At 42.1% G+C, this 14,262-nt stretch overlaps 2 protein-coding genes across 6 annotated transcripts in view; both read left to right on the forward strand.

Moving 5' to 3' along the window:
• mprip (myosin phosphatase Rho interacting protein) overlaps positions 1 to 2,563 on the forward strand; it is a 101,135-nt gene extending 98,572 nt beyond the window's left edge. For 2 of the 3 annotated variants that reach the window (XM_036210739.1, XM_024261544.2), the window contains one exon: positions 1,765 to 2,563. In XM_036210739.1, the coding sequence (XP_036066632.1) occupies positions 1,765 to 1,836 (72 nt within the window). In that variant the 3' untranslated portion in view covers positions 1,837 to 2,563. Of the gene's footprint in view, positions 1 to 1,330; positions 1,407 to 1,764 lie in introns of all 3 variants that reach the window. The other variant, XM_036210740.1, reaches the window with a different exon arrangement.
• A 1,522-nt stretch (positions 2,564 to 4,085) lies between these two features.
• si:dkey-94l16.4 (retinoic acid-induced protein 1) lies at positions 4,086 to 12,203 on the forward strand. Of its 3 annotated transcripts, none has more exons than XR_004947345.1 (7): positions 4,086 to 4,342; positions 5,308 to 5,438; positions 5,548 to 8,030; positions 9,205 to 9,298; positions 11,361 to 11,410; positions 11,511 to 11,618; positions 11,924 to 12,203. XR_004947345.1 is itself a non-coding variant. In XM_024261521.2 (7 exons), the coding sequence occupies exons 3-6, from the start codon at positions 5,553 to 5,555 to the stop codon at positions 11,556 to 11,558; spliced, it is 2,670 nt and encodes an 889-aa protein (XP_024117289.1). In that variant the 5' UTR covers positions 4,091 to 4,342; positions 5,308 to 5,438; positions 5,548 to 5,552; the 3' UTR covers positions 11,559 to 11,575; positions 11,924 to 12,203. The 3 variants fall into 3 exon arrangements, 2 of the variants coding, with proteins under 2 accessions (XP_024117289.1, XP_024117290.1); XM_024261521.2 differs by having other exon boundaries at positions 4,091 to 4,342; positions 11,511 to 11,575; XM_024261522.2 differs by having other exon boundaries at positions 4,091 to 4,342; positions 5,308 to 5,398; positions 11,511 to 11,575.
• Positions 12,204 to 14,262: the final 2,059 nt, after the last annotated feature.

The raw sequence follows: 14,262 nt of genomic DNA on the forward strand, positions 1-14,262 counted from the left end.
AGCATTTTCTTTTTTTGTGTGTGTGTTTTGGTTTCTGGAATTTTGTTTTGTTTTCTAAAATCGAATGTTTTTTTTATTATTTATTTTCCTTCTTTAATTATTATTTTGTTTTTTTGTGTTGAAAGATTTGTTGTTTTGATTTGCACTTCAGGGCCACTCTTGGTTAACCCTTCAAACACCAATGATGTTCCAGCTACACCCAAACACATCCTTTTTGACATACTGTAAATCTTCAACCGTTCACACAATCATAGTGAATCAGCTGATTCTTAAGTTGTGAAAACTGTTTTTTTTAATTATTTACAGAACAGTTGGGCATAACACTGTGACCTTGGACTTTTTTAGGCGTGTTACTGAAAATGTGGATGCACGTGTGACCAAAATAGTCATGCTCTCGAGCCCTGTTATCAGAGATGACAGATGATTAGAGGCACTGGCCACTTTACTTACTTGTGTCTCAAAATTCTTTGACTCTTCCAGGCAGTTTGTATTCCCCAAACTAAATCAGTGTGTTAGGGAACTTTTCAGCACTCTCCCCATTTTAACAGTGTTTTGGACTGTCCTAGTGTGAAAGTACCTTGAAGTACTAAAATACAATGATTACTCTAACTAGTGAAGTGCTGGTCTATGCTGATGAGTCTTTGTGGGCTCCACTGTCAATACATTACCCACAACTGAAGTTGTTTTCTAATAACTGAGGAATGAAGATCCCTCTGTTCCACGTGTTTGTTCAGCAGGAAGTCCAGCCAAAGCAGCAGTGTTGGTGTAGTTTCAGCCTCGGTAGGGACCAGTGCTGATATGATCTGTCAGCTGCTTATTGACCCCTCCAATTTATGGAGATACACTGAACAGTTGCTGGGGATGGGGGGTTGCTCAGGTTTACTGCTGTCTATTAGGAAGGGTCTCCAGAGTATGACCAGGTTCATCTGCAAGGAATCTGAGTATTCTAGACCCAGAGACCATCTTAGTTTGTGTGGCTGTTGTCAGAGGTGGTTTACTTGAGTCATTCAGGTTTTGTTCTTTTGTGTTCCACTCACCTAATTTAATAACCTTGTTATGACCAGATGTTGTTGATATGTCATGTATAAAACTTGAGAATTGCACCAAGAACTCGCCCTTCAGTCTTGTTTCACCACTTTAAACCTGAGAGGAACTTCCTACAGACTTGCTGCCACCAACTGGTCACTTGAGTAAATTGCATGCAGCATCATATGCTCATGCAATTTGTCAGTTCATGTTTTAACTCCATAAGAGGAGTGGTCTTTAAAATGAAGCTCTGCTGTGGTCTAACACACACTCGCTGGTGTGTTTTTCCCCCTTCTGTCCTCAGTCTGTGAGTCGTGACATGCCCTGGGACAGTTAGGGCAGCTGAGGACGGGTAGGCCTCCTCCTCCCTTCTCCTTTAGGTAAACCAGACTCACCCACTGGTGGTTTTCCTCCATTAGTCACAACTGCACATAATGTTCAAATGTATTTAGGCCTGCCTCGATCTTGTCCACATTCTTCAAAGCAGTAACATGCAGCAACCTTAGGAGTGAACTGTACCCATGGTTGGAACTATTTCCTGTCACCATTTCTCAGTAGTGTGGAGATATGAGAAGTGAATGTTTTTGAAGAACATTGTGATCTGGACCACATTAGGTCACGCAGAACAACTTTTGGGGCATCAGTTGATCAAGACTTGTCTCATTTTGGATGGTTAACATAAAGAGGGGAGCAGCTGCTTACTGTTTGCCATCACTAACTCTTGTGTTTCCTCCTCAGAGTCTGAAGGAAGGGCTGACAGCAGAGCAGAGACTTCATCTGTTTGACAACAAAGACACTAAGGAGTTCTGACAGCAATGCTTACATTCCCACTGTATTTTAGCTCTGTACAGACCCATTTAGTAAAACTACACACTGGTCACCAAACACATGTAATGTAATAAACATGGTTTGATGACTACATTTCATGGTAGAGTTTGCATTCCCTTCACTTCAATTAACTGTGACTTTTTTCTTTTTGATGTCTTTGTGTAAATAGTGTTTTTAAAGTGAACATCTGCCTTGCATACACTAAAATTGACTGTGTAAGCTACTGTTTTAACAATCTTAACTGTTGTTGGCCAAGGACACAAACAGGATGTTCTATGATAAAACAAAATAAAGTAATCGTTAAATATCTGACCTATGGGAAGTAATCATAGCGTTAATGCTAATCTGAAACACAAAGTGCTCATTATCAAAACAAATGCCTGCTATTGTGGCTTCACAAGACTCAGATAAAAAGATCTTTACACCTAAGCTATTGCAAAGGCGACAGCTGAATGCTTGAGAACAAAGTTCACTGACATTACGTGAATGAGAAGTTATGTTGATTTTCATTTCTCTCTGCAGTCATTGCTCCAACTGTTTAAGACTTTTGTTTGTAGTTTTGTTCAGTGGCAGTCCCTTTGTATTTATTTAAAGATTGGGATTTGTCTTTAACATTCCCATTCCTCTGTATTCTTATTATTGTAAATATGAAGCAGATATACACCAACTGACAACAGGTTTACTAGTAATAAATATTTTTGCACCCTTGTCTTGCGTCTGGATGTTCTTTTTTTTAACTTGAATGTTTCTGCTTATTAGATTTTTGACTAACAGTTTCATTTACTTGGTTCTAGTTTTAACAAAATAAAACTCGTAAAAAAAAGAAAAGACCTTTGTAATGTGAAAATGTTTGTTTTCTTATCTTAAAAGTCCTCAGTTTACCTTTTTGTGGTATTGAGACATTTGACCTAAAATCATCTTTTTTCTGAACCTGATGTAAAGAATATGTAGCTCAAAAAGCTGAATGAATATTTTTGTCCTCACACAATGATATTAGTGAAAGATTCGAAACCCTTTGCCCCTCTGTGTTTAACTTGTTTTACTGATCAACCACTTTGTTAGGATGAGATTCAAGTGGAAAATCTGAACATGTCATTTAGAAACCTTTTCTTAAAACTGAAGGAGAGAATTCCTGAAGATCTATGCATCAATGTTATTAAATTAGTTCAGGCCAACCACTGGGATTTTCTGAGGATCAGAAAAATGAAGGCTGTACCACAGAAAACAAGTTGTTGCTGACTTCCAACTTTTGTGAAAAAGCATTTTTCACTCCCTATTTTTTCAATTATTCCTGTTGTTCCCATCATTATTTCCTGAATTATACAATTTCCTGAACTCCTGAACATAAGCAAGGAACACCATTCAATAATAGATGCTATAAAGCCAATAAGTCAAACTAGATCATAAGGAATCAAATTCATAAAATAAATCACTTCTAAATGTTTGCATATTTAATCATGTAAACTAGGGTTGTTGGGTTTATTTTGAAAAGCAGGGCAGTGTTAATGTTCTATTTCGTAACCAGGAAAGCCGTTGAGTTGAGGGACAAATCCAGCTGAAGTTCAACTAAACTGATGGCTGGATTGCTGACAGAACTGAGAATTCAGTATGGATGGTCCTACATTCTCTTTTATTGTGAAAGCTAGGAACAAAATTGTTTGTGTCTTTTTATTATTATATACTGCAGTCACTGGCAGAAGCAGCTGTTGGGTGTTTTTCCAAACTTCCATACTCAACTCTGCTGCTCATGTTTCCCGCAATTGTTGCCCTTTCAAAAGGTAAATAAAGCAGCTTTATCACTGTTAAAGATTTTCTACCACGTACTGCAGTCACAACAAAGACATGGTTTTATCAAACACACTTTAATGCTTCATATGAATATTAGGTAAGCATCCGACCCATACCAAATATCCCACAATGCATCTCTGCTGCACAGCTGAGTGTCAACTGTGTTACTGTTGCTTACTTTTCTTGTCAAGTCATTCTTAATAAGCTTTTGTTTAAAATATAGTTAGGCTACTTCAGAAGAAAATTAAAATGAACTTTTAATTAAAATCAGTGGATATGTATGCTATAGGAACCCATATTTAGTAACTCAGTTTTTCAAAATTAGCTCCATTTAATTGTTGCATCACTTTCAAAGTCCTCTTTTCATGTTCCGTTTGGTCGTTACCATAGACTGTTTATATACTCTATTTTTACAGTCACTGGTCGTTACTTGTGTATTTGAGTCATTGACTGTATATAAGAACAGTCAACGATTTGAGTAAACATCATTCAGGATGCTTTTATTATGAAAGGAATTCCCGGAAGTCAACATGATGAGCGAACTTGACAGCTGCTCTAGTGTTCCAGGAAAGTGAGGGAGAATTCATGCTTCCTATGTTTTAGTAGAAGTCGTTAGAGTGAAGGTGTTGACCGAGATGCCGGCTAGACTGGATCGGAACCGGAAGTTCTGAAGCCTTTATTTCCTGTCTTCCCCGTCCCGGTGAGTGTTGCTCAGCGGGACAGAGCGTCCCTCTTGACGGGCTTTGTTTCGTGGTCCAGCCGGGCCCTGCCGATGCGTTCCGTTCTGGAACTCCTTTAAAAAGTAGTCCACTTCTCACTGCATCGGAAGTTGTGCTTTATTTTAGCCACTTGTAGAACTGCACAGAGTTCATTTTTCTCAACAGAAGTTGTTATGACACCGTACTATTCAGGAAATAATGAAACACAACAAAAGTAGACGAATGTTCTGGTTTTTCGGGGATGTTCTTCCTTGTTCATGGAGTAAAGTTATTGTGTTAGAAACGGCGCTTACAGGATGATTTAACTGTAAAAGTTAAATTTCTAACAGAATAAATAAAATTTCTTAACTGATACACTTTGCCGAACCCGCATGCTGCTGTTACTCCGCACAGAAAGACGTCAGACTCCTTTATTTAGTGCATTCAATGCGACCTTTAACGTCGTTTCCTGAAATTGTTGACAAATGTTATTCGGTTTGGTGTTAGCTTCACTATTAGCATGCTAATTGTTGGAAGTTTAAAGCTAACTTGTCAGCGTTGATTAAACTTGTAAATCTATTTAGCATCCTGAATCGGTTATTTAAGCCCTACTTAAAGTCAGGTTACTTTGGGGATTAAATACATTTTAATCGTTTTATCAGTTCATCAACATTGTCAGGTCCACGTCAGTTGGCTCAGTAGGCGCTATGACTGCTGGGAGTGTAGTTGTTTCATCAACATAATCACGTGTCAGAGTCAAGGCCTGGGTCCCGGGTCCGGCCCGGCCCGGCCCGGCCCACCAGATCATTTCATTTGATTGTTATCTGATGTTATCTTGCGGTGGTAACATGAATGAATTAACTTCTCTTTGAAATGTTACATGTTTGTTGAAGGGTTGAGTTTGAAGAATATATAGTTTATCCTGCCAGCTTCTTCAGCTTTTGACTCTTGAACTTTATCCTCCAAGATGTCAACACCCCCGTCCCCCAACGTGGCGCTCTCAGAGACCCCTCCAGAGAGGAGCCAGAAGTCCTGACCTCGACCCAGTGAACTCACAGGTGATTGGCCCGGCCGAGCTGTTTGGGCAACAGAACCACGGTAGAGGAAAAGACTTTTCTACTGCCTATGATATAATTCCAATAAACACAACGTACTTTGCTTTTAGAGCTCAGATATCATTTAAATGAGTCTAATTCATTTTTTCCAGTTGTGATGGATCAGCCATCTGGGATCTTGGGGGAAATACAACCTCAGGATGTGTCCCCCTCTGATATCCCTCCTGTGATCGACCTGCCCGGGAAGCCAGAGGAATGCTCCACCGCTCAGGATGCTCTGCAGTCGGTCAGGAGCTCTAGTTGGTGCCCAAACACCAGTGATCCTGGATTGCAGTTCTCAGACAGCAGCTCGTCAGATATTGCTATTCAACCAAGAGATCAGAATCAACTGAATAATACTTTGTCCCATACTACAGTCACCCTCTCCTACATAAGCAGGTCTCACGTGTTCTCCAGTAACTGTGTGTCTCAGCCTTCACCTTTGTTCAACATACCACCTATCAGCAAGCTCTCTCTCCACTCCCACTGTGGCTCTGAAAGTCACCTCAGCATTACTGATTATTCAAAGGAGCAGGTTCAAGAGACCAAATACCTTCCAACACAGAAAGAGCGCTTGTTGCCTCAGGGTCAAGCAGGACAAGCGTGCAGGGCAGGAGGATGTGTGACACAGCAGTATCTGGAGTTAAATGGTGATGGCTTTAGAAAAGAGTCTGTATCAGATGTGGAGAACCAATGCCGCTTTCTGAAAGACTGCAAGAGTCTGGAAAATGATGATCCTGACAGCCGGTTGCTCTCTGAAGGACAATCCTCTCCAGTGACTCTGACCTCTGTCACAACAGAGAAGGGTGAGAATGGGGCCTCTGAGGTGCCCGTCTTTTCTGAGAAGCAGAGCTGCATGGTGACTTCAGAGAACACAGATGTTCAGAACTTGTGCAGAGACTATAGGAGTCCTTTGGAGGACCCTGTTTCCCCTTCCTCTACCTCACTGGATGGTGTGGAGGATGTATTTGTCCTTCCTCAGACCTCCAGTTCTCCCAGTGCTGACAATTCCCATCTCGAAACTGCTAACGGGGGGGCATATGATGCATTGAGCACTGGCATCAGTGATGACACCACAGGGCTGGACTCAAGTGAGAATGAACAGCCTGATTTTACTGTCAGTGAGTGTAGGTTGGATGTTTCTGAAAACCACCAGAATCATGTCGTTCCACATGTTAATGGGAAAGACAATGTGCTTGAAAAAAGGCTAAAACAAAGGAAGCTTCCAGTACGTGCTGGAAGAGGGGTGCAGCTGGAGAAAATAGTCATGGACATAAAATCAAGTCCATCTAATATATCAGGATGCGCACTCAGCAATCAAACAAACGGTGCCTCCCATTCAACTATATTCAATTCCACCATAAGCAGTCCAAAAGCAAAACGTGTTCCACCCATTTACAAAACAGAGAGCAAATCCTCTCGAAAACGACAGGCATCACAGATGAAAAGGAGTAGATCTGGAGATGTCTCTACCTCTGCTTCTGAACTCAACAAGACAAAAGCATCCATCTGCAGTGTAGCCTGGAAACTTCCGCTGGTTGGAATGGCACAGAAGAAACCTGTTCTTCCACTGCGGACCAGTACCGTCCAGTGCAGGAGGAAAACCCCCCCACAGTCTGGCCTTCAGACTGCTGCCAACAGGAACTCCAAAAGAGCTCCCCAACTGCTTTCCCAGTCTGGGGTTTCAGCAGAAGTCACCGTGCCGAGTCTTTCTTTGCCACAGCCAGAATCGCCAAAGAACCAGGACAACACCAAAAGCAGGGAAGTCCCCCCCGCTAGCAAGAAAAAAGTGTCCCACACACCAAAACGAAGGCGAAGGAAAACCAAACCAAGCCATACTTACTCCATGTTTTCCCCCAAGGAGCCTGAGATCAAGCTGAAGTATGTCGGCTACAAGGAGGAGAAAAGGGACTCAAAGTTGGACTTGTTTTCTCCCTTTATTCGAGTGGAGCAAAAACAGTCGTTGCCGTCACTATGCTCGGTCATTAACTACCCAGAGGAGGTGAAGGTGCAGCAGAAGCTGCAGCTGCACACCAACACCTGCGGCTTTGTTTCTGCAGTCATGCCCAGCACCTCCTGCCTTCACCTGGGTCGGCCGTCCATCCACAGCCAGCACCAGCGGGCCTTCATCTGCTGCTTGTGTGGACACCCAGCTAACGCCATGGACCTGGGTGACCTGCACGGACCGTATTACCCTGAAGGGCTCAGACCTAGCTCCAAAACAGCCACCAGCACCTCAGGTCTCAAGGAGGAAGAGGAGGATTTCAGTGACTCGGACTCTTCCTCTTTTGGCATGAGGGCCAGCAGAAGGAAGTCTGTGGCTCCACACACTCCCTGGTCTGTCAGGAACCAGCTGAAGCAGAACATGGAGCACCGCCGACGGGCCGGCAATGGTACCAAAAGCCCTGCAGCTAAGCGAGTTAGATTAGTGGCTGGCTCTTCAGATTCGCAGGACTGGTGCAGCCCCCCCATCTTGCCCCTGGAGCCTTGTGAATACTGGCTCCACGAGGACTGCAGCATCTGGTCTGCAGGCGTGTTCCTGGTCAAGGGCAGAGTCTACGGGCTGGAGGAGGCTGTCAAAATTGCCCATGAGATGGTAAATCCTGTTTTTGAAACCTCTAACTGCAGATTAGATGCAGCAAACATGGACGCTTTTCTGATTCTCCGCTTCCCGGTGCTAACAGACTGACCCAGGTCTCACACCGCTAGTGTTACAGCTCCGATGCGTGCGCTGCAGTCTTTACGTAACTTTAAAAGTGCGAGAGGAAATCCCACTGCAGGCGTTCACGTCCTGCGTCTGCAATCAGGCCTCTGCGTCTCTCCAAATCCGTTTGGTTCAAATTTTGCCGGACGATGCAGCTGAACTACAGCAAATAAAGGGAGATTAGTGTGAACGTCTGTGAGTTTGGAGTTTTGCGAGGTCGGCAGCAGAGTCTGTAGCTGCAGCCAACCAGTAGCTAATATGAGCCATCGGCTGTAGCTAGACCGCTCCCGCATCGTACCTGAGCTGTAACGCTAGCCGTGTGAGCCTGGGGTTAAGATGTTTCCCAGGACTTCATAGAGGGGCAGGAATGGTCTGTTATGATAGAGATGGACTAACAAGGTTCCAGTTTGTGCAGCATTTAATCAAACTGAAGGTTTTTGTGAATGGTTTTATGTCACTAAGGTCCTCAATATGTTTACACATTTTGACAAATTTTAAATCAGTAAACTTGGAAATTTGGTTATTAAGTTATAACACACCCAGTTGACCACATATTTTATTTAGCTGTTAATCAAGTCCTCATTAATTATAGTGGTTCTTCCTTGATATTGTGCAAATTACTCTGGCCCAATCAGAACTTTGATTTAACATGTGGGAAGTTCTGCGGTTCGGACCAGCTTTGGAGTAGATTTGGTCTGGTTTGAATTTTCTGTCTTTTTTGTCTTCTTGTGCTGCTGGGACTCACCTTCGCACGTGTCCGCTCTGGCGGCTCAAACCTCTCCCTGGTCAGCTGTGGCTCTCACCTTCTCAAATGTCAGGATAGTGCTCCCTTCCCAAGCTTGTACAAGTACCAAATTCTGAACAACAGATTTGATGCAAACATGTCTTTATGGGGCTTTTTAATGCTCTGAGCAGAGCAGAACTTATTGAAGACGAGTTAGCGGTACCACCAGCAGTGTTCTATTCATGAAAAGTCCATCTGCTCTGGAAGATGTCAACGACAGAATGGTGCTTTCTCAACATCAGCATAATTTTCTATGTTTTAAACATGTCCCTTTTTTTTTAGATGTGTTCAGGGTGTCAGCATTCTGGTGCAACACTGGGCTGCATCTTCAAAGGCTGTCCCAACAAGTACCACTACAGATGTGCTCTGGAGGCAGGTGAGGAATCACACCTGTCTTTTCTGCAGTGGGTATTTCTGAAGCCAGTTTTTGGGTTGAGATTGATTAGTGCCAGTGTTTTATCTTGCTTCTGTTTGATGTCCTAAATCATGGGTCGGTAACTCGTCTGTTGATATCATTTAGATTTGAAAAAAAAGAGGTTTTTCTCCTATGTGATCATAAGGAAAGGGTCCATTCACGCAGCACTGTTACGTGACCCCACCCACCCGTATAAATTCTGATGCTTTTTTCAATAAAACTTTATAGTTTCACACCACACATTACTTTCCACGTCAGCCTTCATGACCATGGAGTTAAATTAATGTGCTCCATGAGAACACAGAGACTAAATTTGCTGTGATTAAATTAAACGGTTGTAATAATGACCCTCTGTTTCATGACAGGAGAGGGGATACAAATTCAGGCAGGGGATACATATGTTGGTATTACACCAGTGAGATGACAGGTTGGGCGATATGAGCGCAGGAAAAGGAAAAGCATGAAGCTGATTCGCGAGCTGCTGCAGACGTTTATGACAGCACAGCTGGTTCTTTTGTCATGTTTTTGGCGTTGCAGCAGCCGACGTTTATGACATTACAAGTTCAGTTTGTTGAACTATAACCAAGTTAGGTCAGATTTCACCCAGACTTTTTCTTCTGTTCTGCCAAATGACAAAATGTCAACAAGTTTTAAAACTATATCTACAGCTGATCACCTCTTCATGTGATGGGGATGGAAAAAAAAATAGAGAATAATAAAGCTGAACATTTATATTGCTATTAATGAATTAACAAACTAAGGTAAAAAGTAAAAACATTGTAAACTCACCATCACAGAATGAACTTCCATGAAGCTACTCAGAGCCTGTCACATAATGTAACAAAAGATGAAAAAGGCAAATTATACTTATTTTTTAAGTTAATGGTTGTGAAGTTTTGGAAGTATTGAGGGTATTTTGTTCTGATGTATCCAGCCCTATTGCTGTTGGTAGGACATAGTTTCAAACAAACATAGATGTAAGACTATTTCAATTTAGGCCTGTTTTCCTTGTGCATATTGTTATGAAAGCTCTTTGTGGAGTTAATGTAAAAGTGTGTTTATAAAAGCAATTTGACTGGCTGTTTGTGAATAAACTCTTTTTTTTTTTTTTGATATATTGGAAATGGTTTTTGTTAGGTTCAAACAACCTGAAACATTTCTCTGAAAGGAAGACAAGAGAGGGGTCAGTTCTTAAATCAGATTTTACTTGCACAAGGAGAACAGACAGAGAATGTTCAAACCATCTCCACCCGCTCTGAAGATCTTGGGTCAGGGTTTCCATATTTATAACCTTTCAGGGGCGGTCTTAGTTATATTTACATTTGCTGCTCTCAAGGTGTGGAAGGAAAAACAGCCTCAAACTGGTCCTACTATCAATAATGTCATAGTTCAATGCAATAGGTCTGCGTCAGCATCTTTGATTATCTGTAACATGTCAGCCTCCAGACAGCCTTCAGCCTGGGATGACTGCATCCTTCCAGATACCAGCTGAGCAAGACCTCGAATGAGCAGAAAGAGAAAAAAGGTTAAAATCATACAAAGCAAATATAAGATAAATGTATGTACAACTCTATCAGTTTTGTATTTCTTTGTGTTAGAGTTGGCTGAGTGTAGGACCTGGGTTCACTTCCGAGTGTGGCTTCTTAGAAAAGACTCTTCAAGCTGTCTAACTGGCTCCCTCTGTGCCCTAAAAATACAGGATTGTGTCAGGAAGGGAATCAGCTGTAAAATCTCTCTGCCAAACCATTTGTGCAAATCAGTGAAAGCTATTTCACTGTGGTGACTCCTAATGCTGAAAGGTCACCAACAACAAGGTTTCACCTTATAGTTGATGATGGCACATTAATTAAGGAGAGAATTTCAAACTGACGCTCCCTTCATGCCATAAATGTTGCTGACTCCTGTCCTAAGTGAACCTCCGTCCTGAGCGGTGAACCTGAACCCTGCCGAGACTGTCAACCTGCCAAGACTTCCACCATTCAGACCCACAGGAAGGGTAACTGTTCTCTTCTTGTTCTGACAGACTGCATGCTCATTGAAGAAAATTTCTCCATGAAGTGCAAAAAGCACAAGGTAAGCAGGCAGGCGTGAACACGTCTCACTCATACCAAACGTCTGGTTGCTGTAAGCAAAGCGCTGAAGCTGCTGTTCAGTTTTTATCTTATTTTGACAGAACAAGACGTTGAAAGCCCCTCTAGGGAACCAGTGGAATGGCAGGTGACACCGACCCTCTGTAGGGTAAGATGTGAGACAGACTCCAGGAGGTCTCAGTGTCTTATTGATGAAGATTGTTTTTTTTTTTTTAATGGTGCAGAAAATAACAAAAGTTCATGTCATTATTTTGTAACGGAACCCTGGTTTCAAAGACAGAGGTCAAAAGTTAAACAAGTATTGATTTATTCACAACATTTTGGTTCAAAAACAAATTTTCCTTTCAAAAACACAACTAGTAACTTCCATTACCAAAAAGATCACTTTTTCCATTAAAACCAACAGAGAAACTGTCTGAACAATTCAAGAAATGACTTCAAAAAAAGAATTCATTCACATATTTGATGAAATCTAAAGTCTACTGCTTTTTTTCAGATTTGTTGAAAGCAGCTTTCTAGGGCCTCCTCCTGTAACCATGGTAACAGCTATCAGCCACAAACCTTAACTGGAGGCCCTGCTCTTCAGCTGCACCATCACCACAAAGCCTCCTCGCTCCCGCCTGCCGGCTCTCTGCAGAAGCACCTTTGGATTCATCTTCCACTGGGTTATTTATATGACATCCTTTTTTTTCTTGGATTAGATAAGAAATAAAAATCAGATGTTTAATTTTGTAAAGATTTTCTAATGAATTACATTAAGCTTATTTATTCTTGAATGTATTTGCTTCTTCAGGAGTTGACAAGGAATTTCAAGATGGTGTGAGAGTGAACATGTGTTGAGGAGTTTCTCGTGTGTTTCTTTTCAAAATGGAGCAGAGGGAACATCTTCCAGTCAGCAGGAACAGTGTATGCTGCTCCTGGGATTGAATTGAGCTTTATTCATATCACAAGGAGAAATTCATGAGCACGGCCACTGTGGAGTTGTCATTACAGGGTAACCAAACCCTATATCAACTTTTTTTGTCTGTTTTTCTCTATAAATGGGGCTTTAAAAGAGCTGTCTGTTGGTCATTGTCAAATTTTGAAAAATTAAAATAAACTTGTTTAGTTCTTGAAAATATAGTCAAAAACCATCTGTGTGCTGCCCCTTACAGGTTGAATTGAGGAATTACAGTTGAATTTTGTGATTGGTCAACTGATGTAAGTCCCAGAAGTTTGACGTCACAATGCTCTGAGCTCTATTATAAAAGCCCCGCCCATCTTTGGTTCTGTGATGGTCGGTCGTTAGCTTTAGCATGGCTCGTAGGTTTATTGCCTTCAGTTGTCAAAAATCTCCTGGATTACACAACTTTCCAGTGGAGGTTAGGGAACAGAGGCTGAGTGCAGTTGGCATTGAATCCGGCAAACTCCGTCCTGGTGATGGATTTAATGAACATCAACATTGTTTCTTTAATATGTTAGCCTTTATTAGCTGTGATGCTAGCAGCATTTTACCACTCTCAGACTCTGGTCCTCTTTAGACCTGCAAACCTTCAGGTGCTCCAGCAGTTCCGCTGTCGGGCATTGCAAAAGGAGCTTCTGAGTATTGATATATATTACTGGATTGACCCTTGTCTATCTGCTACAGACAGACGTACACAGGCGCCATTGCTATGCATCGAGTTGTGTCAACAGAACGCAGCTGTTTCAATGTAAGACATGCAGAAATCAACCACAAAAATGCAGCTAGCTCCCTCATTTATTACCTGAATTTCACAAAATATTAAAGCTTAGGAAATCATTGATGTCGTGGTATATTTACATTTTTGATATCTCTAAAAACTAAGCTGTAAATAGTACAAGAACTGCGCCTTCTAGTGTTACAGGTAACACACTGCTGTCACATGAACAGATTTTTCCTTTGTGCAAGAATGTAATCAACTGAGCTTGAATATGTGATATATTCTAGTTGAACATGAGAATGACAAACCACTGTCCATATTGAAGACCTGGCATACATACATAAAGCTAGTCTAACTGTCAGTCATAGATCCAAGCCACACCTCTGCCAAACAGTCTGGCTTCACTAGCCCCGCCCCCTTTCTTGGGGCATTTTTTGAATCTGGGCTGAGAATGGAATCAGCCTTCCAACTGCTCCGTTTGGTTACCCTTTAATCCCAAATGTGTTTGAGGATGTTGTGTTCATGAATGTGTTAATCAGCAGAAAGATTCAAGAGTTTATTTTTCTAAAAGCACTTGAGGCACCAGCTTTATTCATTCTCATTTCTTTTTCTTGTTAAAGTGATTGCTTTAAACATGATATAATGCTGTTTGGAGGCATTTGTTCTCAGTTGGAACTGCAGTTTGGTTGACATTCATCTGCTGAAGCTGGTGCTCCAGACTTACTCCAGACTTAGTTCAGGTCTAAGAGGGATGATGATGACCTGGTTTCTACACAGGAAGCTGTGATGACGCTGTTCAAATAGGAAAGGCTTCAGGTGTTCACTTTGTTTGAACTGTTGAAGATGCTTTATCAGATATACTGGAACAACAGCTGGATGGATGAGTGTTCCTGATGACAGTGTCTACACACACTGACTAAGATTAGCTGCTGGGACCCACTGAGTTTGGAGGGTGAGGCTCCAGAGAATGTTGCCTCTGTTTGTGCTCTCAGAACTAGCAGTACGGCCCTGGGTCAGGGGGCTGAAGGCTTGAGGGGCTGAAGGGTCACAGGGCTGAAGGCTCACAGGACTGAAGGTTCAGGGGGCTGAAGGGTCGAGGGGCTGCAGGCTCACAGGGCTGAAGGGTCACAGGGCTGAAGGTTCGGGGGGCTGCAGGCTCACAGGGCTGAAGGTT

The sequence above is a fragment of the Oryzias melastigma genome, unplaced genomic scaffold (assembly GCF_002922805.2).
Source record: "Oryzias melastigma strain HK-1 unplaced genomic scaffold, ASM292280v2 sc00221, whole genome shotgun sequence".
Classification (NCBI taxonomy): Eukaryota; Metazoa; Chordata; class Actinopteri; order Beloniformes; family Adrianichthyidae; genus Oryzias; species Oryzias melastigma.